General features: G+C 39.6%; 3 protein-coding genes across 3 annotated transcripts; 1 reads left to right on the top strand and 2 right to left on the bottom strand.

Moving 5' to 3' along the window:
• Nucleotides 1-7788: 7788 nt before the first annotated feature.
• Nucleotides 7789-8730, top strand: LOC308505324 (olfactory receptor 1J1-like; the record flags this gene model as incomplete). Its single annotated transcript, XM_081067353.1, has 1 exon — nucleotides 7789-8730. One exon carries the CDS (start codon nucleotides 7789-7791, stop codon nucleotides 8728-8730), a length of 942 nt encoding a protein of 313 aa, XP_080923479.1.
• An 8505-nt stretch (nucleotides 8731-17235) lies between these two features.
• LOC308505330 (olfactory receptor 1J4-like) lies at nucleotides 17236-18168 on the bottom strand (the record flags this gene model as incomplete). The annotated part of the gene is made up of 1 exon (XM_081067359.1): nucleotides 17236-18168. One exon carries the CDS (start codon nucleotides 18166-18168, stop codon nucleotides 17236-17238), a length of 933 nt encoding a protein of 310 aa, XP_080923485.1.
• A 5793-nt stretch (nucleotides 18169-23961) lies between these two features.
• LOC308505328 (olfactory receptor 1J4-like) lies at nucleotides 23962-24894 on the bottom strand (the record flags this gene model as incomplete). Its single annotated transcript, XM_081067357.1, has 1 exon — nucleotides 23962-24894. One exon carries the CDS (start codon nucleotides 24892-24894, stop codon nucleotides 23962-23964), a length of 933 nt encoding a protein of 310 aa, XP_080923483.1.
• Nucleotides 24895-27703: the final 2809 nt, after the last annotated feature.

Below are 27703 nucleotides of genomic sequence, written 5' to 3'. Positions count from 1 at the left end.
TTCTTCAAATGGATGACCCAATGGTACTTTATACTCAGTGTGTTAAAAACTTCTCAGCTCTGTTGCTCCTTCTATGTCCCCTATCTCAGTAAATACCACAACCATACACTCAGCTGTCCAAGCCATACATTTAGAGAGAAGTTTTTTAGCTCCTTCGTTTTCCTCATTGTCTATAGTCTGACCAAAATTAGCTCACATCAAAATTACCACATCTTTTAGTTTCTGACCCTGAAGAAGACTTAAATTGATACAGTTCTCTCCGACTCCATTATCTCTCTTAGACGTACTTCCACAATCTCTTCCCTAAACGACTGTGACCACTTCCCAACTAGTCTCCTTGCTTCTGACCTTGCATTCATCTCTCCATCCTTTCCCTGCCAACATTCTCTCCGCTCACTGCAACACATGCTATTATCCATTCTTCCCCTATAGCGATAATTTTCAATATGACACTCAATCTTCTGGTCAAATCCCTCTATGGCTCTCCTTTTCCTTTTGGATAAAATACAAATTGTTCAGTATGGCTTCCAAGCTTCTGCATGATTCTTTCCTGCTAATTTCTCTGGCCTCATCCTGAACCTCTTCCCCTTTTGAAGTATACATTTCAGCCATTCTAATTTTCCTGATAATAGTTCCCCAAATTTGTCATCCTTTCTCTTCTCCAGGTCTTTTTCGATTCCTCTCTTTTTACTGCCTTCCAAATGTTCTGCGGCTGCACTGTCCAGGTCACCTTTTACTTGTTTTGATAGTCTTACGTGTCTGCTTATGTATGACATCCTACAAACCTATCTGCTTGCCCCCTTAAATTTGGGTTTGATACTCCTCCTCTGTGCCCCCATAGCACTCAGCACTCACTTCCATTACAGTATTTGACACACACTGTTTTATCTATCCTGCTCACTAGGTTAGCAGCTTTTGAGAGGAAAAACAACAAACCTGTATTTTCAAATATATACTCACAGAATTCACACAATTCTTGCTATGTAGTAGGTACACACTGTTTTAAAGAATGAGTAACTGAATGAATGAGTTATTAAAAAAATAATGAATAAAATCTATCTCCTCCCCTTAATTCTGTGACTCTTATCTATATTTGTCAGTCTTTTTTTTTATTATTAGTTTCAGGTGTACAAGACAAGGTAATACTTAGACGTTCATCATTTGTATCCCTCACACTGTGAACCCCCCTCCCCCCATCCACTATCCCTCCGACCTCACACTGAACCATCATATTATATATATAAAATTATAGTTGGCATTCATTAATGTTTAGCTTCTGGTGTACAATGCCATGATCAGGTATCCACAGTATCCCTGAGGTGGTCTCCCAAATAGGACGCATGTCCATCAGATACCCAACAAAATCTTTACAACATTATTGAATACCTTCCCCAAATTAATTTTCAAAAAAACCCTGAGGCCATCTTGTGGTTACCAGCTGCTTCCAAATCCCTTCACCTTTCCCCTTATCCCCAACCCCCCCCCGCACCCATCTAACAACTCTCGGTTTTTTCTTTGTGACCCCAAAACTGTTTCTGATTAGTTCATTCACATAGTCTTTTCTTTAGATTCCACATATAAGTGAGATCATATGGTACTTGTCTTTCTCTTTCTGACTTATTTCACTTAACATAATGTTCTCTAGATCCATCCATGTTGCTGCAAATGATAAGATTTCTTTCTTCTTTATGGCTGTGTAATACTCCATTGTATAAATGTACCACAGCTTCTTAATCCAGTCATCTACCGATGGGCATTTCGGTTGTTTCCATATCTTGGCTATTGTGTAAAGTGCTACAATAAATATATTTGTCAGTCTTAATGGAGCAGGTTTTAGAAGGCTTCTCTCACTCACTCTTATGGTTAAAGAATAGATTTTGGGCCCTGAGTATGTGCCAACTGTTACTGTCATAACTATCACACACACACACACACACACACACACACACACACACACACACACACACACAAAGTCCCTGCATGCATTCAGGTGTTTTTGTAGGAAGAAAAAAAAATCTCTTTCTGAGAAACAGAAGCCCAGCGATTCTTTCATAAGTGTTTAGTAGCCACTCTCCTCCTAGTTCCAGACTGAATATGAGAGGAAAGAAGCCCATAGGCTACAGAGCCCACTATTACAAGGGAGGAATCATAGAACTTGACTTTCAATTTGAAGTTAATGTGTTTGGGTTTGAATTCTCTCTTGGTCATTTTCTTCTGAGCCACTCTCAAATGCAATAAGATAGGAAAAATGCTATCTACCTCAAGAATTATTGTGAGGGTTAAATGAACTTACAGTTGTGAAAATTCTTTGTAAATAAATGAATCCTAAAATCATAAAAGTTCTCATTTATATTCCCAAAGGAGTTGACTATCTTTAGTCTCTGGCAAAGGCACATCTCTACTGAGAATGGTTAAGGGAGATGCAGTAATTACTCCCAAATTGTTCCTCTCCAGAAATTTGTGGCCTTGGTCTCCTGGGTTCCCAGCCTGCCTGGTAAAAATGGATATTTTTGTCGTTGTCTGTATCCGGCTTAAAAGAAATACTGGTTCATACTCTGGAGCTGACAGTATTTGAATTTATTACTCTCGAGCTAGGTAAGGGCAATACTTGTAGATCCACTCAACAATGTGTGTGTGTGTGTGTGTGTGTGTGTGTGTGTGTGTGTGGTGTGGTCTGTTACAAAATCTTGCAGATTTGTGCCAGGCACGTTGTGTAATTTTGTTGTGTCATCTCAAACAAGTTAGGTGGATATAATAATTATAATTCCATGTGGTTTGTACTTTCTTCTCTAGGAAAATTATCTTTCACAGTTTTGCTGAGTATCTGGCCTGCATCCAAGCTACGAGCACAACCTTCCAGGTTTAAAAAAGTAATAATGATCTGCACTTTTTGCAGATAATTGTAAACATGCCTATATGTCATTTTATATTATGTTCTTTCAAATATTATATCATAAGCCTTTCAGGAGCTCATTTTATTGTCTATGTGATATTATTTCCAATGGATGTGTACCATAGTTGCCTTAAACTTTCCCGTATTGAGAGAAACTAGGTAGTCCATCAAAAACATTGACCAGGCCCTGAAGCTCTGAGAAATTTCCTTTATGAGCAGTTGTCTTTGTAAATTTAGTAGCTGGTAACTTAGTTTTTCTATTCACCTCCAATCATCTGATTAAGGACTGAAACAGTATATCTATCCCAAACTTTTGGTGAATTACATACCCCATCTTCTTTTTAATAAGGAATAGATGTCTTTTCTTTTTTCTATCAAATCGTGCTCTGCTAGAGACAATGCAGTGTGTGCGATGGTTAGAAACATGGATTTGAAATCAGATAAATCTGGGATTGAATGATGGGCGCATCATTTTCATGCTGAATGATTCTAGGCAAATTATTAACACTCGAAGCCTTACTTTGCAAATGGTTAAATAAGAATAATTTCTTTTTTGTGGTCCTGTTAGGCTGATATGATATAAAGTAGATGTTACAACAGCTGGTCCACAGTACACAATAAATATGTGATTAATGAATGGTAATTATTATAATTGTTATTGTTGTTATTGTTGATATTACCATCTAGGCACATATCTTGAAAACATAGATTTTCATTCATTCCCAAACTTTCTGATTTACTTCCTAAAATTCTGGAGTGCTCTCAGGCAACAGGTACTGTCTTACTTGAGGATATAGTTAATAAAATCACGTAATATAGTGGGAAGAATTTAGTCTTTGAAGCCAGGTAGACCTAGGCACAAATCCCAGGCTCTCCATGTACTAGTGCTAGACATTGGGCAAGTTTCATCACTGAGCCCCAAAGTTCTTTTCTGTCACATGACGGTCAGAATGCCTATGTTGAAAGGTTGTGGGAAGAAGTGAACGTTATTTGAAAAGCACCTGGTGAAAATTAGGTACTAAATCAGATTTTATTAAAATGTGACTATTTCTAGCCCTGTCACAACCATTTCAGCCAAATTGGAAACATAGTACATTGGCTCTCAGTGTCTTAGCCTCTGCTTGCACTCTGCCTGTAATCCCCAACTCTCGCCACTCTTCACTTTGTCTGAGGAGTCAGTGCCTTGGTTCTGCCATCCAAACCTGCCCCCCCAAATGAATGGCTCCCAGCCATTCCATCTCAGTGAGCATGTTGGCTAGAGGGATCTCTGTCCCAGGACACTAATCTATAGTTGAGACCTTAAAGCATTTTCCTCTGTTGAAAGAATTTCAGGTATCAGCAGCCTGTTGAGCTGGTGTCTTGGGTAGGAATATGAGAGGCTCAGTATTGTTCTGGAATCCTCTACACAGCGTAGTTCTGCATGCTCCCCTCCCCCGAAAATAACTGCCTCAGATAACCTGAAGAATCTCAAGAAATTTGAGGGTATACCATCACTCATTTTCCACAATCCATGAAGATCGCACGGAGAGTCAGGGTTGGGCCCAGGTTGTTGGAATCTGTGTCAAAAGTCTTCTGCCTCTAGGACTAAGCACCAGACTATCTTCACCTGTTTCTGGGAGACCTAATGTAAAGCATGTGTAAATATTCTGATTTGATATCTGCTCCCAGATCTTATAGGGAGCCAGCTGACTGCTTTGCTGTCATCACTGAAAGTTACCATTTGACTTGAATTTTCACTTACTCGTTTAAGCTGGTTCATGATTATACTTTTCCTTTTACTCAGTTGGGGGTGGGGGAACCAGGACTGGTGGTCCATTGTTGTCTTCTGAATCCAGTTGACAAAATGATGATGAGACCTCGGGACACTACCTTCTCCCTCCTGCTTCTTTTCTTCTTGTTGGATAGTGTATGTTTACGTGAGAATGACAGCAGCAATCTTTGCCCCTTCTTGAAAGGGGAAATCATTACCTGGGCATGGAACCGCTGATTTCTTACAGCATCCTATCTCAATCATCTCTTTAGGGCCCAGGAGAAGATTTGCCCTTTGCCATAAATTTTGGGATTGACAGTCTGCCTATTGGTTATATATAGATTGGCCAAAGTAGTTCCATTAAACTTTAATGGTAAAACTTATCTAAACCACTAGCGGTAAAGAATAGAATTAAAAGCATCTTGGAAATGGACAGGGGAAAAGAGAGGGAGGCACACTGGCTTCCTAACATTGATTATTATGAAGTCATTCTTTTAAAGATGTAAATATTGCCCAATATGGACCATGCACTAATTAAACTGACAACATTTTGTTATGAATTGGATTTCACCCAGATAGATTTTTCCTCTATTTGACATCCTGCTGCTTTCTGGTGAACACGATTCACTCTCCATCCTCTGTCTCACACTTCTTGAGCATTAACATTTTCTAGAGAATGTAGTTGTAGAAGTGTTTCTTTTTTATTTAGAGCAATATCTTTATTATTTAATATTTCAAAAATAAATTAAATAAAATATGTGACCCCATGTGCCCACAGATTTGACAAATATTGTCATGCTGCCTCATTTGTTTCTGACCGTTGATCTCTCCACCCATCCCTATTTCCTTCCTCTTTCTCTGTATGGTTAACTATTATGCAGTTTTTTTATACCTTTTAATACTTCTTATATGTTTTTATACTTTTACCACATATGTGTACCATAAATAAGACATAGTGTTGTTAGGTGTTTTAGTTGATATGATATCATACTGTAAGTATAATATTGCATTTATTTTAACCCAAAGTTAATTTTTAAAGATCTATCCATGTGGACACTGTGGTATAGAGTTCATTCAGTTGCACTGCTGGATAGGATTGTATGAATAAACTATCCTCTGTTGATCCATTTCTTGGCTATTGGGCAATTAACTATTTCAGTTCTTTACTATCACTAAGTTGCAAACAATAAGTGGTTTTTGTCCTTGTGAAGAAATGTGAACAGTTTTCTACAACATAAATGGAGAAAAATTATTACATCAAAAAGAATATAAATCTTCAACTTTATGAGATATATTCAAAGTAGGTGAACTAATTTAAATATCTGATTGCAATATCTGAGAGTTTCTTTTCTTCACATGCTTCTTAATAAATGGTGTTCTTACATATTTTTTAAAATTTTTATCAGTAGCATCTCATTTTAATTGACATCTCTTTTATCACTTGGAAAGTGGATCCTCTTTTAATATGTTTATTGGCTATTTTGAATTCATTTTCTGTGGATTTTTAGCTCTTATTGATGGAGATTTTTGTCTTGTCCTTTTTAATGCACAGGAATTTTGCATGTATCCTGACTTCTAATCTTTTTCTGATTTGAGGCAGTTTATATTGTTCCATCCATGGTTTGTGACTTTATTGTGGTGGTGGGGGTTGTGGTTGTAGTAAAGAACATTTGTTTTAATGTAATCAAATTTATCAGAATTTATATTTATGTTGTATGTTTTGGGGGTCATGATGAAGAAATGTGATACTACCCTAAGATCATAACATAATCTACAAATTTTTTCTAATGTTTCTAAAATTTTGCTTCTTACATTTAAGTTTTTATTTTTTATTTTAATTTTTATTAAATTTATTGGGGTAACATTGGTTAGTAGTTATATAGGTTTCAAGTGTATAATTCTATCATATATCATCTATATATTGCATTGTGTGTTCATCCCAAAGTCAGTGCTCCTTCCATCACCATATATTTGACCCCCTTTACCCTTTTTTGCCACCTTTCCCTTTGGTAACCATTAAACTGTCGTCTGGGTTTATGAGTTTTCGCTTGTTTGTTTTTCTTATTTATTTGTCATTTTCAGTTTTATATCCCACATACAAGTGAAGTCATATGGTTCTCGACTTTTTCTGTCTGACTTATTTCGCTATCATAATAATCTCAAGTTCCATCCATGTTGTCCCAAATGGCACTATTTCATCTTTTCTTATGGCAGAGTAGTATTCCATTGTGTATATATACCACCTCTTTATCCAATCATCTATCAAAGAATTCTTAGAGGCTATTTTAGAGACACTGAAAAGATTAGAATTCCTTTTAAAAATTATTTTTGGCTTTTAGTTGTACCTCTTTGAACATCATGCCATGTGGCAACTAAATAACATGGAGCCCCAGGATTATTAGGGTGAAACCGGAGTCTTGAACAAGGCCTGATGTAAGTTTCTTAAAGGGGCTGCCATGACAAATTTATTGGATGTGACATCTTTTATTCAATCAGCAAATTATATTGTGTATGCATTGATTATCTGTGATAAATTCTGGGCCTACAACCAATGAACAAATTAGAAATAATCATGGGATATGTAGACAATCAGGGGATACAGAATTAAACAAATCATTACACACAAAATTATGAAGGGCAATGAGATTTCTGATGTCAAATAATTTGTTTTGCTTTCAGAGAACAAACTCTGGAGTCAAAATACTTCAGTCCAAATCCCAGCTTCTCCACTGCTTATCACTGTTGACAGTGAGACTCTCTGCCTCAGCCATCCCATCTAAAAGAGGAAATAATAACAGTCCCTGCCTAGCTCAGATACGTAAGACTGTTAAGCCAGTTACTACATGTAAGCTAGTAGAACAGTACATAAGGACAACGTTTAATAGACATTAATTGTTAGTATTATCATTTACAGAGATGGGGACCAGACTGAGAAAGAAAGTGGCTGTGTATCCTAACCTATACCTTTTCTACATTTATCCAGCAAAATATGCATGAAATGTAAGAAAATATGGAGACACTCCCTAAATCAAAAGAACATCTCTATTATGCTATGAAGCAACTATCATTTTCTTTTATCCTGAGGCATTCCACCTTTTCCCTTCAACTTTCTGCACCAGTCCCCTCCAGCATGAGGTCTACCAGCATGAGGCCTGAGAACCAGAGCAGTGTCTCCCACTTCCTCCTGCGGGGGCTCCCCATCTGGCCAGATCACCAGGGCACATTCTTCGCCCTGTTCCTGGGCATGTACCTGACCACGGCTCTGGGGAACCTGCTCATCATCCTGCTTATCAGGCTGGACGCTCGCCTGCACACGCCCATGTACTTCTTCCTCAGCCACTTGGCCTTCACTGATATCTCTTTCTCATCTGTCACCGTCCCTAAGATGCTCATGAACATGCTGACTCAGGACAAATCCATCCCCTATGCAGGCTGCATTTCACAGACATACTTTTTCATATTCTTTGCCGATTTGGACAGTTTCTTGATCACTTCAATGGCCTATGACAGGTATGTGGCCATCTGTCACCCTCTACAGTATACCACCGTCATGAGTCAGAGCGTTTGTGTCATGCTGGTGGCTGGGTCCTGGGTCATCGCTTGTGCTTGTTCTCTTTTGCATACCCTCCTCCTAACCTGGCTGTCCTTCTGTGCTGACCACACTGTCCCCCACTTCTTCTGTGACCTTGGTGCCCTGCTCAAATTGTCCTGCTCAGACACTTCCCTCAACCAATTGGTAATCTTGACTGCAGGATTAGTGGCCATTATGCTTCCATTCTTATGCATCCTGGTTTCTTATGGCCGCATTGGGGCCACCATCCTCCGTGTTCCCTCTACCAAGGGCCTCTGCAAAGCCTTGTCCACTTGTGGGTCTCATCTCTCAGTAGTGACTCTCTACTATGGGGCAATTATCGGTCTATATTTTCTTCCTTCATCCAACAGCACCAATGGCAGTAACATAATTGCTTCATTGATGTACACAGTGGTCACCCCCATGCTGAACCCTTTCATTTATAGCCTGAGAAATAAAGACATGAAAGGAGCCTTGAGAAAACTCTTGAGTAAGAAAGCATATTCTTCCAGCTGATACCTACCTTTCTTTTTAATGCACCCATATGATCTTATTTCTTCAATAACAATAAATATAAATTATTGAAAATATAGCTCACTTGTTTTCCTTCCACAGCTGTCACTCACAAACCTTTACTGATATTTTTCTTGTGCCTGTTCGGGGCAACAGTAAAATGGGATATGCTTTACAGGACTTAGTTTGCTCTTTTCTTGATGATGCCGATTGTAAAACATTTTGAGGATATATGTCACTTTGGCTGGTATCATTAAATGGAAACTCTTAGGGCTGGTCCTTCCCCAAATTTTAAAGTTGTTGTTAAATGTATTTGGTCTTTTACATCTCCATTTCAAAATAATTTTCCATTTTGGTGACAATATGGCTCCTCCTTTCCCAGGCACCCAGGCAACCAGGGACCCAGAGCCCTTCCAGAACATTCAGGGAGAACATATTAAATTGTACTCTCTTACAAAATAATTAACACACTGCTTTCTTGTCCTTCAGGAACACAGCCCACACTTCCCTTCTCTCCAAACACATACAGATATTCAGCAACAAAGTAAATGTCACCTCTGGTGTCTCAGGTACCAGTCAAAGAGCTTAATATGCTTTGAAATCATCTACTCTAATCCTGAGAACAGCCCTAAGAGATATGTTGGGAAAACTCAAGCTCAAAGACGTGAAGAACACCTTAGGATGTTCTTAGGATTGCAGTTAGTGAAAGGAAGACTTGATCTTGGCTGTCTGACTCCAGAGCAATTTGGCCAACGACTATAATTGTTTGTACGGAATGCTGAGGTGGAATAATTAGCTTAGCCTTGTGGCAGAGGATACATGAAGAACTTCCCAGAGAAGGTGCTGCTTTACCTGAGACTGAAATCAGAATTATCCAACCAACAAAGTTCTGTCTTGTCCTGATGATCACAGGCAGAGGGAGCAGCCTGTGGCAAGATATGAAACTGGAACTTCCAGCTGAGGTACCAAGATGTGATAGACATCAGATTCCAAAGTGAGTTATAAGACACAAAATGACGATGTTTATAAGAAATGCCCAGGAATCAGTTTTGCAGCTCTTGAGCCTTTCAACCTAGATGTGGACCTAAAATGTGCCAAGAGCTAGAGATGAGAGGTTCTTGCAAAGAACTTTTTGGAGAAAGCTGTGCAGTGAGCCCCAAATCTGCTTTTGGGGGGATGTGCTTTCTTCCTCACTTCAAGCTTAGTAAGAGAAGCTTCAACAGAAACATTCAGAGAGTTGAATATATATATCCTGCTTTTATGAGAGCGAGAGCAATAGAAAAGATGAAATGGGAGGAGATGGGGGGAACAGAGAGAGAGAAACAGAGACAGAATATGAAAATTATGTGTGGGATACACCTTCACTTAATTTCATGGTGAGGCAATAAAAGAACAAATGTTTCCTACAGACCACAGGTGGATTATGTGCGAAAGAACAGATATGAAACCATTTTCAATTCTTCTCAAGAAGACCTATTAGAAAGCCTAGGAGACTATAAGAGAGAATAAGAGATCTGTAGAAGATTCACTACCCCAAAACCGGGGCCTCTGAGGGGAAACATTCACAGGAAGAAAATATACTTTAGTTATATCACAGAGGATGTGTGGGAAGGTAGTTTGGGAACCTCTTTATATCCCCTGGCTTGGAAGTAACAAGAGAATGAGTTAGGTGTAACCATTATCCAAGTCAAGAGGAGCCAAAAACCTCTTTAATGTGGTAGCAACCAGAGAACCATATTATTGTCACCCTTTTCTCATTCTTCCTCCCATGCTCCATCCCCACAAGTATGAGTTCACTAAATATAACTAGACCAGAAAAAATGAGGGAAAAAGAAACAATATACCATTATGACTCCTTTCTGGATTGCAGCCTGATCCAATGAGGGGAAGGGATATTTAAGTACAGAATCAAGATTGTGTTGGAAAGCAATCTTTACACTTTCTAACACCTAAGGATTAGGAGAAAATTTATGGGTTCCTTAAAGAGTCTTTATTTAGCAGAGGAAGAAGACAAATCCTCAACTAAATAAATTTTGGAAAAAAAACAGCAGAAAAAATTACATCTCTTGAGTAGTTCTTGTTCAATATGATATATTCAGTTATTGTTTTTTAAAAAATATTTACTCCTTCCTCCTCACTTCCCCACTCAATTGATGTTAGGCTTGCCTTGTGACATAAGGGCTTTTTCATACCCCTATGTATCAGTTAGCTCTTGCCACAAAAATGCTGGTTAACAAATAACCACAAAATCTCAGTAGCATTCAGCAATAAGCATTTATGTTACTTATGACTCTGAAGGTTTGTTTAGGCATCACTGATCGAACTTGGGACTTGGCTCATCGAGCTTGGGATGGTGGTTTTTCTCGTCTTGGCTGGTCTCATTCATGCTTTTGTGTCCAGCTGCAGGTCAGTTGATCTAAAGGGGGCTCATCTGGGGTGTCTCTGTCTCATGCATCCTTCATGCTGTTTCTGGGACTTGTATATGGACACTCTCTCAGCCTCCTACCCAATTTCCCCTTCTTGTCCATATGCCCTATACTAGATTGTTTGTTGTTAACTTACCATAATTATCACCCACTTCCAAGTCTTCACCTGCATTGTACTGGTGAGGATGGAGACTACATTTTCCAGATTTTTCTTTCCTGTATTGTTCATGTTTGTTTTCCAATGAGAGGAACTCATGAAAGATTTAGAAGGCTGAAGAGGAGAAACCATTACTCTCTGGAGGTAATCACAGTCAGGTACACAGGCAGATATGAGATTCACAGAAGTTTCCCAGTGAGCTCCTAAGAGCTACCTGCATTTCTGCTGCAGACTGAGTGTTTTGTGCCCATCTAAGCCTACCCAAAGCAATATTATGGATGGATCAGCCCTTGTGGTTCTTATGATTGTAAGAGGGCCTCAGCAATAACCATCAGGAAACTTAAAAAAAATAAATAAATAAAAGCATATTACTGAGGTCCTAGAAAGTACTTGGCACATGTGGGTCCACATGGTAAGGTTGAGGGTAGAGAGAGCAAGAGTAAGTGCACAGATCTTGGGTTCTGCTTTTATTGGGGTCGAGGGTGGGGGACAAGGGTTTCATGGGCTCCCTCTTTATTGGCGATTTAAAATGTAAGAGCAGGATTGTGTGAGAAGAGAATAAACAAGTGGTCCAAATGGTCAGTTATAGAAATCAACCAAGATCTCTAAAACAAACGAGCCTCAGTGAGAGAGGTGGCCTGGCTCTTTATCTAAGTGTGGCTAGCAATGTGTTTATTGGAGGTAGTCATCTTTGAAGTGGATGCTTCAGCAATCAAAGCTTAAATCAGGACTTGCATTACAAAAAGAAAAGCCAACTGTCAGGGCTTACACTATACAGAGACATTTGGAGGAGCTTTTCAGTGATTCTTGAAATTTGCAGCTACTACTCATTAACCTTTTGAAACCATCTATTTTATGCTTTAGACTGAAATTTTAAGTTTTAGATATTTTTAATCCTCAAGAGGAACTTCCCTAATCTCTAGTCCTCAGCTCTTGCTACAGTTTGTATAAGGAAGACTGTTATTCTACCCTTCTGAACAAATCTTTAGTGATATGCTTCCACTTGAAAATTACCCATCATTTATCTGCATCTGTTTTGGCAGAGTACAGATGAAATTCTGAGTATTACCCAACTGATGCTTTCATTTTTCAGTCAAGGACTTCTATATTGAGAATATGTCTCTTCTTTTACTACCAAGTTATGCATATTGGGGATACACTCATTGGAAGGGCTGTATGGGAAATCTGAAAATCATTTCTGAGCCTCTGGTAGAAAGAAGTAATAAAATGGGTTGATTTTTTTTATTAGTTTGAGGTGTACAAAACAATGCAATTGTTAGACCCCTCACAAGGTGATAATCCCCCCCATCAATGTACTACCTCTCTGACATTGTATATGACTGTTACTATACCATTGACTATATTCCCTATGCTGCACTTTACATCCCATGACTACACACACACACACACACACACACACACACATGCACACTCACAAACACAGTCTCATACACCACCCACAAGCCCACAGGCAGATCCATCGCCAGGTGCAGATTTCCAGCTCCTCTGACCTGTACTCATCGTCGGTGAGTTCAGACACCTGCTCCAGGCTGCTGCCCAGCTCCTCAGCTTCTCTTCAGGACTCAGTATCCAGACAAATAAAACAAATATCTGTGGCCCTAGTGCTTCTAACAGATTTTCGTGTTCCTTAACCAGCTCCAGAGACGTGAGTCAAAAGATAATACTTAATTACTTATGAGAGGACTGAAACAAAGTCCCAGGCTTCTGGTTAATTTCTTCCTGTCCTTTGAGGAGCTGTGTGTCCAAGAGCCAGAGGTCTGGGGTCCCAGGGGATGGTGTTCCTGATGCCATCTGTGACCTGGACGCCTTTCTTCTTGGGCATTGATCCAGCTGGGACAAAGGATTTTTCAACTTTTTATTTTGAAATGATTCTAAATATATAGTTGAGTTATAAACATGACATAAAGAATTCCTGGGCTGGCTTCACCCAGATTCCCTAATGGGTAACATTTTACTATGTTCACCTTCTCTATGTTTGTTTGTATGGATGTACGGATGTATAACTCCGGCTTAGATTTATAGCCGATGTACCACAGTGCACATCATGAGAAGGCATGACACCAATTTTTGCACTTACTAGTGTTTTTATCCTTGATCAATTGACTATGGTGGTGTCTGCCAGGTTCTCTACTGTAAAGTTACTATTTTAACCTTGAAATTAATAGGTATCGTTTGGGTAGGTATTTTGACACTATACAAATATACCTTTTATCTTATTTAAAAAATCACCCACCTCTGATAAGGGGCTAATATCCAAAATATACAAGGAACTCATGAAACTCAACAACAAAAAAACAAACAACCCAATTGAAAAATGGACAGAGGACCTGAAGAGACATTTCTCCAAAGAGGACATACAAATGGCAAATAGACATATGAAAAAATGCTTAACATCACTAATCATCAGAGAAATGCAAATGAAAACCACAATGAGATATCACCTCACCCCAGTCAGAATGGCTTTCATCAACAAAACAAATAGTAACAAGTGTTGGAGAGGCTGTGGAGAAAAAGGAACTCTCATACACTGTTGGTGGGAATGCAGACTGGTGCAGCCGCTATGGAAGGCAGTGTGGAGGTTCCTCAAGAAATTACGAATAGAATGACCATATGACCCAGCAATCGCTCTTCTGGGTATCTACCCCAAAAATATAAAAGCATTTCTCTATAGAGACACGTGTACGCCAATGTTCATTGCAGCTTTGTTTACGGTGGCCAAGACATGGAAACAACCAAAATGTCCTTTGATAGATGAATGGATAAAGAAGTTGTGGTACATATACACAATGGAATACTATTCGGCGTTAAGGAAAGATGATATAGGAGCATTTGTGACAACATGGATGGATCTCGAGAGAATAATGCTAAGTGAAATAAGTCAGACAGAAAAAGCAGAGAACCCTATGATTTCACTGATATGTGGTATATAAACCAAAAAGAACAAGACAAACAAATGAGAAACAAAAACTCATAGACACAGACAATAATTTAGTGCTTACCAGAGGGAAAGGGGGTGGGGGGTGGGTGATGAGGGTAAAGGGGATCAAATATATGGTGATGGAAGGAGAACTGACTCTGGGTGGTGAACACACAATGGGATTTATAGACGATGTAATACAGAATTGTACACCTGAAATCTATGTAAATTTACTAACAATTGTCACCCCAATAAAATTAATTTAAAAAAAAAATCACCCACTGTATTTAACATCCACTGGTGATTCTTCTGTGACAAAGTAATCCCAAATTTGGAACACAAATGCTGATTTTCTAATTCTAACATTTCTTCTATTAATACATTTATTAGTTGCATTCTCCTTTAAGAAGGAACTTTCCCTAATCCCTACTCATTTGTTTTTAATTGATTTATATCATTATGGATTCATGGATTCTTATTTATTCTCTGAGATATAATCCATTACCATCGTTATTCATTTTGAAACGTTAGGTGTATTCATTGCTTTCAAGGCTTCTAAATGATGTCAGAGAACACAACTAGGAAATACATATAAAAGAAACACAAGAAGTAAAAACTAGAAACTAGGAAACTAAAAGAATGACTACCCATAGGAGGTGGGTCAGGAGTGGGACAGAAAGAATGGGGGATGGGAACAGTAAGTTGATATATAACATATAGATTTCAATGTATTTATACATATTAAACCCCACAAGTTCAAACTGATATCTCCAATTCTTATTTCACACCATTGAGTTCTTTCTAGCCTCTCCTTTGCCATATACATAGCACCTTTCCCCAAGGGTGAGGAGTCCTTCCCTTTCCTCAATATGTTTACTTATTTGCTGAACATATGTTATTTGAGAATCTTGAACTTATACCACTATTAATGACACACAAACTGCAGCTCAAAACTTTGTTTCCAGGTGTTTGTTTTTTTTTATTGTGAGAGTATGTAGACAAAATCTGGGTTCAAGAATAAATTAGGTGAGTTATTTTATTTTCACCTTAAGTCTAATTGTGGTATTTATATTCATTGTAGTTAGGTTCACTTGTTTGTTTTTATTCTATTTTACTTTATTCACCACCTCTTCTACTTATTTTTTAGTTGATAATAGGTTAACACAGTCAAAACTATACAAATAAATGTACTCATCTGCCCATCTTTTCTACCCATTCCCACCTACCTCCTCTAGGAGAGCAGTCTCACGAGGTTCTCATTTATTCTCCTTGTGTTTCTTTTTCATTAAATGGGCAGATATTCATATGTTTTCTTTCCCTTTCATTTTTACACAAAAAGTAGTGAGCTATAGCTTGCTTTTGTGAAATTTAACAACATATCCTGCATATCCCTCCATATTGACTCATAGATATTTTTGCTGTTTTTTTCACAGTTGCAAAGTACTCAATTGCGTTGATGTTCCACAGAGTTTCCTTTAAAGAACCTAGAATGAGATGGTGGTGATGAATGTACTAAATGCCATTGAATTGATACCTCAAATGGTTAAAATGGTCAATTTCATGTTATGCATATTATACTACATTTTAAAAAATTTAAAGAGAAAGAAAGAAGTAATCTCTACACAAAGCATTGAAAAGTCATAAAATAATAATAATATATGATTAATAAGTTAATAGATGGGGAATATAATAACAAAATATATATTTAATCAAAAGGGAGAGATAGAAGTGAGAATAATTATGAAAATGTCTCAAATAGAAAACATATACCATATTTCACCGAAAATAAGCCCTAGCTGGACCATCACCTCTAATGCATCTTTTGGAGCAAATATTAATATAAGACCCGATCTTATTTTAATGTAATATAAGACCAGGTCTTATATAATAAAATATAATATAATGTAATGTAATATAATATAATATAATATGATACCAGGCCTTATATTAATTATTGCTCCGAAAGATGCGTTAGAGCTGATGGTCCAGCTAGGTCTTATTTTTGGGGAAACACAGTAGTAATATTGAAAATATAAATTAAAATATATCATGATTGCATTCAATGTTATTAGATTAAATTCTCCAGAAATATAATAATTGTTGATTACACAAAAATGTCAAAATCCGCCTTTTTACTATTAACAGTGGACACCTCACAGATATAAGGACATAGAAAGGTTTAAAGTAAAATAATATTTTACTTTATGTATGTGCAAAAGGAATATTTTGCACATACTAGTCACAAGAAACTTGCATCTTTACTATCTATACTATATTAGTATCTATAGATGTAGATATAGATATCAAGTTTCTATAATACTATCAGAAGAAACAGATGAAGTGTTCATTTAAGACCCATTGCTAGTGATAATAAGAAAATATCTCCTAATTATAAATGCAGTAGTGTGTTAATAAATGTATTTTTCAAACTTCTGAGTTTTTGTTTTTTGATTTACAAGCCTTGCTTTGTAGCACTTGTGCATGTCCCTTGGGCATTATTATTGCCCAAGTCCATTGTAATTATTCCTATCATGGATGGTTTCAGTCTACAAACATGATGTCATTGAATGTGAGTTGGGAAGACAGGCACAAAATCAGCTTAGAGCCAATGACAGACTGCTTCAGCTCACCACTGCAATATTGTGACGACAAATCGAGTGTCCTGAATAACATACTATAAACAATATATAAGCAATAACTGACATATCACAAATGAGAAAAGACAAATCCACATTTACAATTGTGACATGTTTTGCATAGGATTATGTACATGTCTTATAAGAGATGAACAAGCAAAACATTAATAAGGGATACAGAATTATTACCAATCCAAGTAGCAAACTAGGGCTAGTTGACATATTCACAGCACAACATATGACAGCAGAATGCATGTTCTATTGAAGTTATATGGAGATGCCGGCCACGCAATCATCTTAGGAGAGATAGCTCGCTGTGCTCATGACTGCAATCTGAGGATTTAGTGATTGTCACTTGAAGAAGTTAGCCCTATTGACAAACACAGGTAGGGCCTGTTTTATGTCTCTGTTCCTCAGGCTATAGATGAAGGGATTCAGCATGGGTGTAACTACCGTGTACATGACTGAAGCAATTATGTCCTTGGAGTCCCACGATGAGGAGAAAAAGTAAACACTTGCGAGTGTCCCATAGTAAAACAATACCACAAAGAGATGGGAGCCACAGGTAGAAAAGGCTTTCAAGAGTCTCTTCATGGTGGGGACCTTCAGGATGATAGTCCCTATACAGATATATGAGCCTAAGACACTACCCAAAGGCAGGATGAAAAGTATTCCTCCTTCAGTGAAAATGACCAGCTCATTGAGGGAGATGTCCGAGCAGCTCAGCTTCAGGAGCACAGTGAGCTCACATAAAAAGTGGTTGATGGTACTGTCAGCGCAGAAGGACAGTCGGACCAAGAGGAGGGTGTGCAAGAGGGCATGGACAAAGGAGACAACCCAGGAGCCAGCCACCAGCGTCACACACAGCTCCTCCCTCATGATGGTGGGGTAGTGTAGAGGGTGACAGACGGCCACGTACCTGTCATACGCCATCACCGCTAGAAGGAGATTGTCAAAAACACCAAAAGCTATGAAAAAATACAACTGAAAAATGCACCCTGCATAGGGGATGGATTGGTCCTGAGTCAGCATGTCCATGAGCATCTTAGGGACGGTGACAGATGAAACAGAAACGTCAGAGAAGGCCAAGTGGCTGAGGAAGAAGTACATGGGCGTGTGCAGGCGAGCGTCCAGCCTGATGAGCAGGATGAGGAGCAGGTTCCCCAGCACCGTGGTCAGGTACATGCCCAGGAACAGGATGAAGAACGCCCCCTGCTGCTCGGGCCTGATGGGGAGCCCCCGCAGGAGGAAGTGGGACACGCTGCTCTGGTTCTCAGGCCTCATGCTGCTCTTGTGTCTCATGGTGATGGAGGAAGTTTGGGAATCTCAGGAACCTAGAAAGGATGACAGGACCATCACATCTCGTTGTCCTGCTCTGGGAAAACCATGAACGTGTAAGTCCACTCCTGTTAATTCCTCACTCCTGTGGACACAGGCACCTTTGCTCCATCCCAGTCTGGCTCCAGGAAAACATCGCACCCTAATCAGCCAACATAACGTCATGGCCCAGAAGCAAGAGGGCGTTCACTGTTTCCTCTAGCCATTATTTAAGGAACCTCGAGTCTGTGCCGGGCCCTCTACCAGGACTGAGGTGCAGCAGTGAACAAGAAAGGCAAGGTCCCTGTTCTCTGTGCGTGTAGAAAGCGAGGAGCATAGAGAGATCATTTTGCCCAGGCCAGAGCCAAACCGTAATAGTTCACTGAGGCAGAAATAGTGGATGAGCCTCAGCAAACTGGTACCAGTTGTTTCTGCCTTAAAGAAACACGTGAGACCCCGGTGCTGAGGCTGCATTAGCGCGTTGTCACACTCCTGTGAAGCTGCTGGGTACCGCTGACCTACAGCTGTCAACTCACAAACACTCTCGAAATGGGGTTGCAGTCAAAGCTTCTTGAAGCCAGAATAGTGCCCAAATCTTAATAGTTCTCAAACTGTCTTTCCTAACAATTCTGAGCATTTGGTGAGCATTTGGGTCTGGCCTAGAACTTTACCTACGTTTTCTAACTAAATGCACACATCAGCCTTACATTCCCAGATTTTAAAACCTCTTCACAGTTGCACTAAGAATTGGTGTTCTTTTATCTATTTCAATTTTAAGATATAGAAACAGAAATGATAAAAATACCATAGACAGAAAACAGTACAGTAGGGGACTTAATGGGGCACACACACACACACACACACACACACACACACACACGTATATCTGTATCTATAATAGATGTGATATATAATATATATAAATTGATATATGTGTATTATCATTTTCTATAGATTCAAAGTTACCACATATTAGCTACTGCATGGGGTTCAGTCTAGTGTGTCTGTGCAATCAGAGCCCATGTTTTTAAGCAATACTCAGGAAACCTCCCTTCTGTGGTTAGGGGACCCAAGCACAATACATTATTTCAGACTTGTGAGGACCCAAAGGTGTCCAAAATTTTCTTATACCCCTGCCTAGATAATTTCATTCTTTCATATTTATAAACTTTCAAACTGAAAAAAATTCTCAAATACATTAACTTCCTTTTATACAAGAAATATTTACCAAGACCCTCTGTAAGATTCACAAGGCAAATGTAATTCTTTCCATTTTATACACGTGGAAACTGAGGCCAAAGAGTTAAGTAACTTTCCCAAGTTCTCACCACTATTTGATGGAGATTCAGCCCAATAACTTCACACAGCATGATGCATGGAGTTTTGTTGTTGATGGTGTGTTTTTCTACCTTTCTTTCGTTTTGTGGGGATATTTAATGAAAGCAAAGGGCTGCAAAATTCTGAATGACTCCTTCACACTCAGGTACAGTGTGAAAGTGATGGCAGATCTGTTTCAGGAAACAGGGACTTGCTTAGAGTTGTTATCTCAGCCAAATGTGCTCCAGAAGGAGGGACCTTAAGGAAATACTTGAGGTCATGGGTGCAAATCAGACGCCCCAAACACACATGCACACCCAGCCACACTCACTGCACCAACAGCACAACCCTCCCGTTACTGAGAGCTGCCTTCTGACCCGTCCCCTTCCCAGGGAAGACAGTCAGCGTGGGGCAGTGAAGCCTGTCAGTCACAGGCAGTCACTAAATCACCACCCACACGTCATGCACGTGGTAACGTACCCACGGGAACATACACACTGTCATCAGCAAACAATACACATGCCTGTTCTCACACGCATGTGTCACTCACAGACACGTGCACTGGCACATGTTGCTGAGCAGAGGTTTGAGCCCTTCTGAGCTCGGTTGCTTGGTGAGTTCGGGCCTCTTCTCCTCCAGCAGCAAGACAACACTTTCATCCCAATGCTCAGCTCTCATCACTCAGCTGTGATGCAGAAATTTATGATCATGGGCGTGAGTCAGGGGTCCCTAATCACACACTAGGAGGCTGGTAACTTGGTCTCCACGCACTGAAACAGGATCCAGATTGGATGTAACTCAGGAAATAGTCAGGCTGTGAGTCAGATACGTAGTACACACACATACATGCTGCCACCAAACGACATGTACACAAGCATACAGTACACACACACACACACACACACACACACACACACAGGCACACTCACAAACACAGAGTCTCATACACCACCCACGAGCCCACAGGTAGATCCATCACCAAGTGAAGATTTCCAGCTCCTCTGATCTTTACTCATCATCGGTGAGTTCAGACATCTGCTCCAGGCTGCTGCCCAGCTCCTTAGCTTCTCTTCAGGAGACTCAGGATCCAAACAAATAGAAGAACTATCTGTGGCCCTAGTACTTCTAACAGACTTTCGTGTTCCTTAATCAGCTCCAGAGACGTGAGTCTAAAGATAACACTTAATTACTAATGAAAGGACTGAAACAAAGTCCCCAGGCTTCTGGCTAATTTCTTCCTGTCCTGTGGGGAGCTGCGTGTCCAAGAGCCAGAGGTTCTGGGATCCCAGGAGCTGGTGTCCCTGACGCCAGCCATGACCTGGACGGACGCCTGTGCTCTTTGGCATTATTCCAGCTGGGACAAAGGACTTTTCAACTTTTCATTTTGAAATGATTCTAAAGATATAGTTGAATTGTAAACATGACATGAAGAATTCCTGGACAGGCTTCACCCAGATTCCCTAATGGTTAACATTGTACTATGTGTTCCCTTCTGTATGTTTTTTTGTGTGTATGTATGTACGTATAACTCAGGCTCAGAATTTTGGCAGATATACCACAGTGCACATCATCAGAAGGCACGACACTAATTTTTGCAATTACTAGTGTTTTTTCCCTTGATCAATTGGCTAAGGTGGTGTCTGCCAGGTTTTCTACTGTAGAGTTACTGTGTTAATCTTGAATTAATTGGTGTCATTAGGGTAGGTATTTTGAGACTATACAAATTTACCTTTTTTCTTATTAAAATTTCACCCATTACATTTAACATCCACTGGTGATTCTTCTGTGACAAAGTTATCACAAATGTGGAGGACAAATGCGGATTTTCTAATTCTAACAATTCTTCTATTAATCTATTTATTAGTTGTATTCTCCTGTAGGAAGGAATTTTCCCTTATTCCCCACTCATTTGTTTTTCATTGATTTGTATCATGATGGACTCATGGATTCTTATTTATTCTCTGAGTTATAATCCATTTCCGTTGTTATTCATTTTGAAACTTTAGGTGTGTTCATTGCTTTCAAGGCTTCTAAGCGATGTCAGAGAACACAACTAGGAAATACATATAAAAGAAACACAAGAAGTAAAAACTAGAAACTAGGAAACTAAAAGAATGACTACCCATAGGAGGTGGGTCAGGAGTGGGACAGAAAGAATGGGGGATGGGAACAGTAAGTTGATATATAACATATAGATTTCAATGTATTTATACATATTAAACCCCACAAGTTCAAACTGATATCTCCAGTTCTTATTTCACACCATTGAGTTCTTTCTAGCCTCCTCTTTGCCATATACATAGCACCTTTCCCCAAAGGTGAGGAGTCCTTCCCTTTCCTCAATATGTTTACATATTTGCTGAATCTTTAAACATGTTATTTCAGAATCTTAAACTCATATCACTATTAATGACACACTTACTGCAGCTCAAAACTTTGTTTCCAGTTCTTATTATGGTGAGAGCATGTAGACGAAATCTGGGTTCAAGAATAACTTAGCTTAGTTATTTTATTTCCTGTTAAGTCCAATTATGATATTAATTTTCAATGTAGTTAGGTTCACTTGTTTTGTTTTATTCTATTTTACTTTATTCACCACCTCTTCTATTTAGTTTTCAGTTGCTAATAGGTAACACAGTCAAACTGCACAAATAAACATACTCATCTGCCCATCTTTTCGACCCATTCCCACCTGCCTCCTGTAGGCGAGTAGTCTCACTAGTTTCTCATTTATTCTCCTTGTGTTTCTTTTTCATCAAATGGGCAGATACATGTACATTTTCTTTTCCTTTCATTTTTACACAAAAAGTAGCGAGCTATCGATTGCTTTATTTAAATTTAACAACATATCCTGTGTACCACTGGATATTGATTCATAGACATCTTTGCGGTTTTTTTCACAGTGGCGGAGTGCTCAATTTCATTGATGTTCCACAGAGTTTCCTTCAGGGGACCTAGAATGAGATGGTGGTGATGAATGTACTAAATGCCACTGAATTGATACCTCAAATGGTTAAAATGGTTAATTTTATGTTATGCATATGTTACTACAATTTTAAAAATTTAATGGGAAAAGAAGAATTAGTTTTTACACAAAACTCAGAAAAGTCATAAAATAATAATAATAATGTATGATTAATAATGCAATATATGGGGAATATAAAAATACATATTTAATCAAAAGGGAGACATAAAAGAGAGAATAATTATGAAAATGTCACAATAGAAAAAATATACCGTGTTTCCACGAAAATAAGACCTAGCTGGACCATCAGGTCTAATGCGTCTTTTCAAGCAAAAATTAATATAAGACCCGGTCTTATTTTAATATAAGACTGGGTCTTTAATATAATACATAATATAATATAATATAATATAATACAATACAATACAATATAATACCAGGTCTTATATTAATTATTGCTCCAAAAGACACATTAGAGCTGATGGTCTAGCTAGGTCTTATTTTCAGGGAAACATGTTAGTAACATGGAAAACATAAATTTAAATATATGACGATTGCATTCAATGTTATTAGATTAAGTTCTCCAGAAATATAATAATTGATGATTTCAATAAAAGCATCAAAATCCACCTTTACACTATTAACAGTGTAATAGTGTAAACATACCAAACAGATATAATGACACAGAAAGGTTTAAAGTAAAATAATGGAAAAACTATTCTTTGGTTCATACTAGTCACAAGAAACTTGCATCTCCACTCTGTATACTATACTAGTATCTACAGATGTAGATATAGATATCAAGTATCTATACTACTATCAGAAGAAATAGATGAGAAGTTCACATAGGACCCTATGCTAGAGATACAGAACAATATCTCCTAATTATAAATGCCGCGGTATGAGGCTAAATGTATTTTTTAACTACTCTTTTTTTTTTTTTAAATCTTGCTTTGTAGCACTAGCCCATGTCCCTTGGGCATTGCAGTTATTGCCCATGTACTTTGTATTATTCTTATCATAGCTGATTTCAATCTACCACCATGATGTCATTGAATGTGAGTGGGTAAAAGAAGCACACAATCAGTTTAAAGCCAATGAAAGCCAGCTTCAGCTCACCACTGCAATATTGTGACGACAAATTGGTGTGTCCTCAATAACATACTGTAAACAATACATAAGCAAGAACTGACATATGACAAAGGAGAAAAAGACAAATCCACATTTATAATTCTGACGTATTCTGCATAGGATTATGTACATATCTTGTAAGAGATGAACAAGCAAAACATTAATAAGGGATACAGAATTATTACCAATCCGAGTAGCAAACTAGGCCTAGTTGACATATTCACAGCACTACATATGACAGCAGAATGCATGTTCTATTGAAGTTATATGGAGATGCCGGCCACGCAATCATCTTAGGAGACATAGCTCGCTGTGCTCATGACTGCAATCTGAGGATTTAGTGATTGTCACTTGAAGAAGTTAGCCCTATTGACAAACACATCTAGGGCCTGTTTTATGTCTCTGTTCCTCAGGCTATAGATGAAGGGATTCAGCATGGGTGTAACTACCGTGTACATGACTGAAGCAATTATGTCCTTGGAATCCCATGATGAGGAGAAAAAGTAAACGCTTGCAAGTGTCCCGTAGTATAAAGATACCACAAAGAGATGGGAGCCACAGGTAGAAACGGCTTTCAAGAATCTCTTCGTGGTGGGGACCCTCAGGATGATAGTCCCTATACAGATATATGAGCCTAAGACACTACCCAAAGGCAGGATGGAAAGTATTCCACCCTCTGTGAAGATGACCAGCTCATTGAGGGAGATGTCCGAGCAGCTCAGCTTCAGGAGGACAGTGAGGTCACAGAAAAAGTGGTTGATGGTACTGTCAGCGCAGAAGGACAGTCGGACCAAGAGGAGGGTGTGCAAGAGGGCATGGACAAAGGAGACAACCCAGGAGCCAGCCACCAGCGTCACACACAGCTCCTCCCTCATGATGGTGGGGTAGTGTAGAGGGTGACAGACGGCCACGTACCTGTCATACGCCATCACCGCAAGAAGGAGATTGTCAAAACTACCAAAAACTATGAAAAAATACAACTGAAAAATGCATCCTGCATAGGGGATGGATTGGTCCTGAATCAGCATGTTCATGAGCATCTTAGGGACCGTGACAGATGAAACAGAAACGTCAGAGAAGGCCAAGTGGCTGAGGAAGAAGTACATGGGCGTGTGCAGGCGAGCGTCCAGCCTGATGAGCAGGATGAGGAGCAGGTTCCCCAGCACCGTGGTCAGGTACATGCCCAGGAACAGGACGAAGAACGCCCACTGCTGCTCGGACCTGATGGGGAGCCCCCGCAGGAGGAAGTGGGACACGCTGCTCTGGTTCTCAGGTCTCATGTTCTGCCAGGGATGGAGGAGGTTTGGGAATTTCAGGAACCTAGAAAGGATGACAGGACCATCACATCTCGTTGTCCTGCTCTGGGAAAACCATGAACGTGTATTAATTCCTCACTCCTGTGAACACAGCACCTTTGCTCTAATCCAGTCTGGCTCCAGGAAAACATCGCACCCTAATCAGCCAACATAACGTCATGGCCCAGAAGCAAGAGTGCGTTCACGATTTCCTTCAGCCATTATTTATGGAAACTCGAGTCTGTGCCGGGCCCTCTACCAGGACTGAGGTGCAGCAGTGAACAAGAAAGGCAAGGTCCCACAAAAACTCATAGACACAGACAATAATTTAGTGGTTACCAGAGGGTAAGGGGGTGGGGGGTGGGTGATGAGGGTAAAGGGGATCAAATATATGGTGATGGAAGGAGAACTGACTCTGGGTGGTGAACACACAGTGGGATTTATAGACGATGTAATACAGAATTGTACACCTAAAATCTATGTAAATTTACTAACAATTGTCACCCCAATAAAAATAATAATAAAAAAATATATATTAAAATTAAAAAAAAAAAAAAAGAAAGGCAAGGTCCCTGCCCTCTGTGCGTGTAGAAAACGATGAGCATAGAGATCATTTCTGCCCAGGCCAGAGCCAAACCGTAATAGTTCACTGCGGCAGAAATAGTGGATGAGCCTCAGCAAACTGGTACCAGTTGTTTCTGCCTTAAAGAAACACGTGAGACCCCAGTGCTGAGGCTGCATTAGCGCGTTGTCACACTCCCGTGAAGCTGCCGGGTCCCGCTGACCTACAGCTGTCAACTCATGGACACTCTAGAAATGGGGTTGCAGTTAAAGCCTCTTGAAGCCAGAATATCTCCCAAATCATAATAGTTCTCAAAATATCTTTTTCAATAATGCTGAACTTTTGTTGAACAGCTAGGTCCTAGGCTAGAACTTTACTTACGTTTCTAACTAAATGTACACATCAGCTTTACATTCCCAGATTTTAAAACTTCTTCACTGCTGCACTAAGAATTGGTGTTCTTTTACCTATTTTAGTTGTAATTTATAGAAACAGAAATGATAACAATTCCATAGACAGACAACAGTACAGTAAGGGACTTAATGGGACACACACACACACAGACACACGTATATCTCTATCTATAATATATGAAACATATATATAAATTGATAGATATGTACTATCATTTTCTGTAGATAAAAGTTACCATTTTCTGCAGATAAAAGTTACCAAAAGCTACTGCATGGGGTTCAGTCTAGTGTGTCTGTGTGAACAGAGCCCATGTTCTTAACCAATACACAGGAAACCTCCCTTCTGCAAGCACGATACATTATTTCAGACTTGTGAGAACCCAAAGTTGTCCAAAATTTTCTTAGTCCCCTGCCTAGAAATTTCGTTCCTTCATATTATAAACTTTCAAACTGAAAAAAAATTCTCAAATACATTAACTTCTATTTATGCAAGAAATATTTACCAACCCTCTGTAAGATTCACAAGGCAAATGTAATTCTTTCTGTTTTATACATGTGGAAACTGAAGCCAAAGAGTTAAGTAACTTTCCCAAGTTCTCACCACTATTTGATGGAGATTCAGCCCAATAACTTCACACAGCATGATGCATGGAGTTTTGTTGTTGATGGTGTGTTTTTCTACCTTTCTTTCTTTTTGTGGGGATATTTAATGAAAGCAAAGGGCTGCAAAATTCTGAATGACTCCTTCACACTCAGGTACAGTGTGAAAGTGATGGCAGATCTGTTTCAGGAAACAGGGACTTGCTTAGAGTTCAGTTATCTCAGCCAAATGTGCTCCAGGAGGGACCTTAAGGAAATACTTGAGGTCATGGATGCAAATCAGATGCCCCAAAACACACATGCACACCCAGCCACACTCATTGCACCAACAGCATAAATCCTCCCATTACTGAGAGGTACCTTCTGACACATCACCTTCCCAGGGAAGACAGTCAGCGTGGGGCAGTGAAGCCTGTCAGTCACAGGCAGTCACTAAACCACCACCCACACCTCATGCACGTGGTACCCACGGTGACATACACACTGTCAACAGCAAACAATACACATGCCTGCTCTCACACGCATGTGTCACTCATAGACACAGCTCCCACGTGCACTAGCACACACCGCTGAGCAGGGGTTTGAGCCCTTCTGAGCTCAGTTCCTTGGTGAGTTCGGGCCTCTTCTCCTCCAGCAGCAAGACAACACTTTCATCCCGATGCGCAGCTCTCATCGCTCAGCTGTGATGCAGAAATTTTTGATCATGGGTGTGAGTCAGGGGTCCCTAATCACACACTAGGAGGCTGGTAACTTGTTCTCCACGCACTGAAACAGGGTCCAGATTGGATGTAACTCGGGAAATAGTCAGGCTGTGAGTCAGATACGTAGTACACACACATACATGCTGCCACCAACTGACATGTACACAAGCATACAGTACACACACACATGCACACTCATGAACACAGCGTCTCATACACCACCCACGGGCCCACAGGCAGATCCATCGCCAAGTGCAGATTTCCAGCTCCTCTGACCTGTACTCATCGTCAGTGAGTTCGGAAACCTGCTCCAGGCTGCTGCCCAGCTCCTCAGCTTCTCTACAGAAGACTCAGTACCAGATGAAAAGAACTATCTGTGGCCCTAGTACTTCTAACAGACTTTCGTGTTCCTTAACCAGCTCCAGGGAAGTGAGTCTAAAGTTAACACTTAATTACTAATGAGAGGACTGAAACGAAGTCCCCAGGCTTCTGGCTAATTTCTTCCTGTCCTGTGGGGA

This window comes from Rhinolophus hipposideros, assembly GCF_964194185.1.
Source record: "Rhinolophus hipposideros genome assembly, chromosome: 11".
Classification (NCBI taxonomy): Eukaryota; Metazoa; Chordata; class Mammalia; order Chiroptera; family Rhinolophidae; genus Rhinolophus; species Rhinolophus hipposideros.
This window is presented reverse-complemented; position numbering and strand designations above follow the sequence as displayed.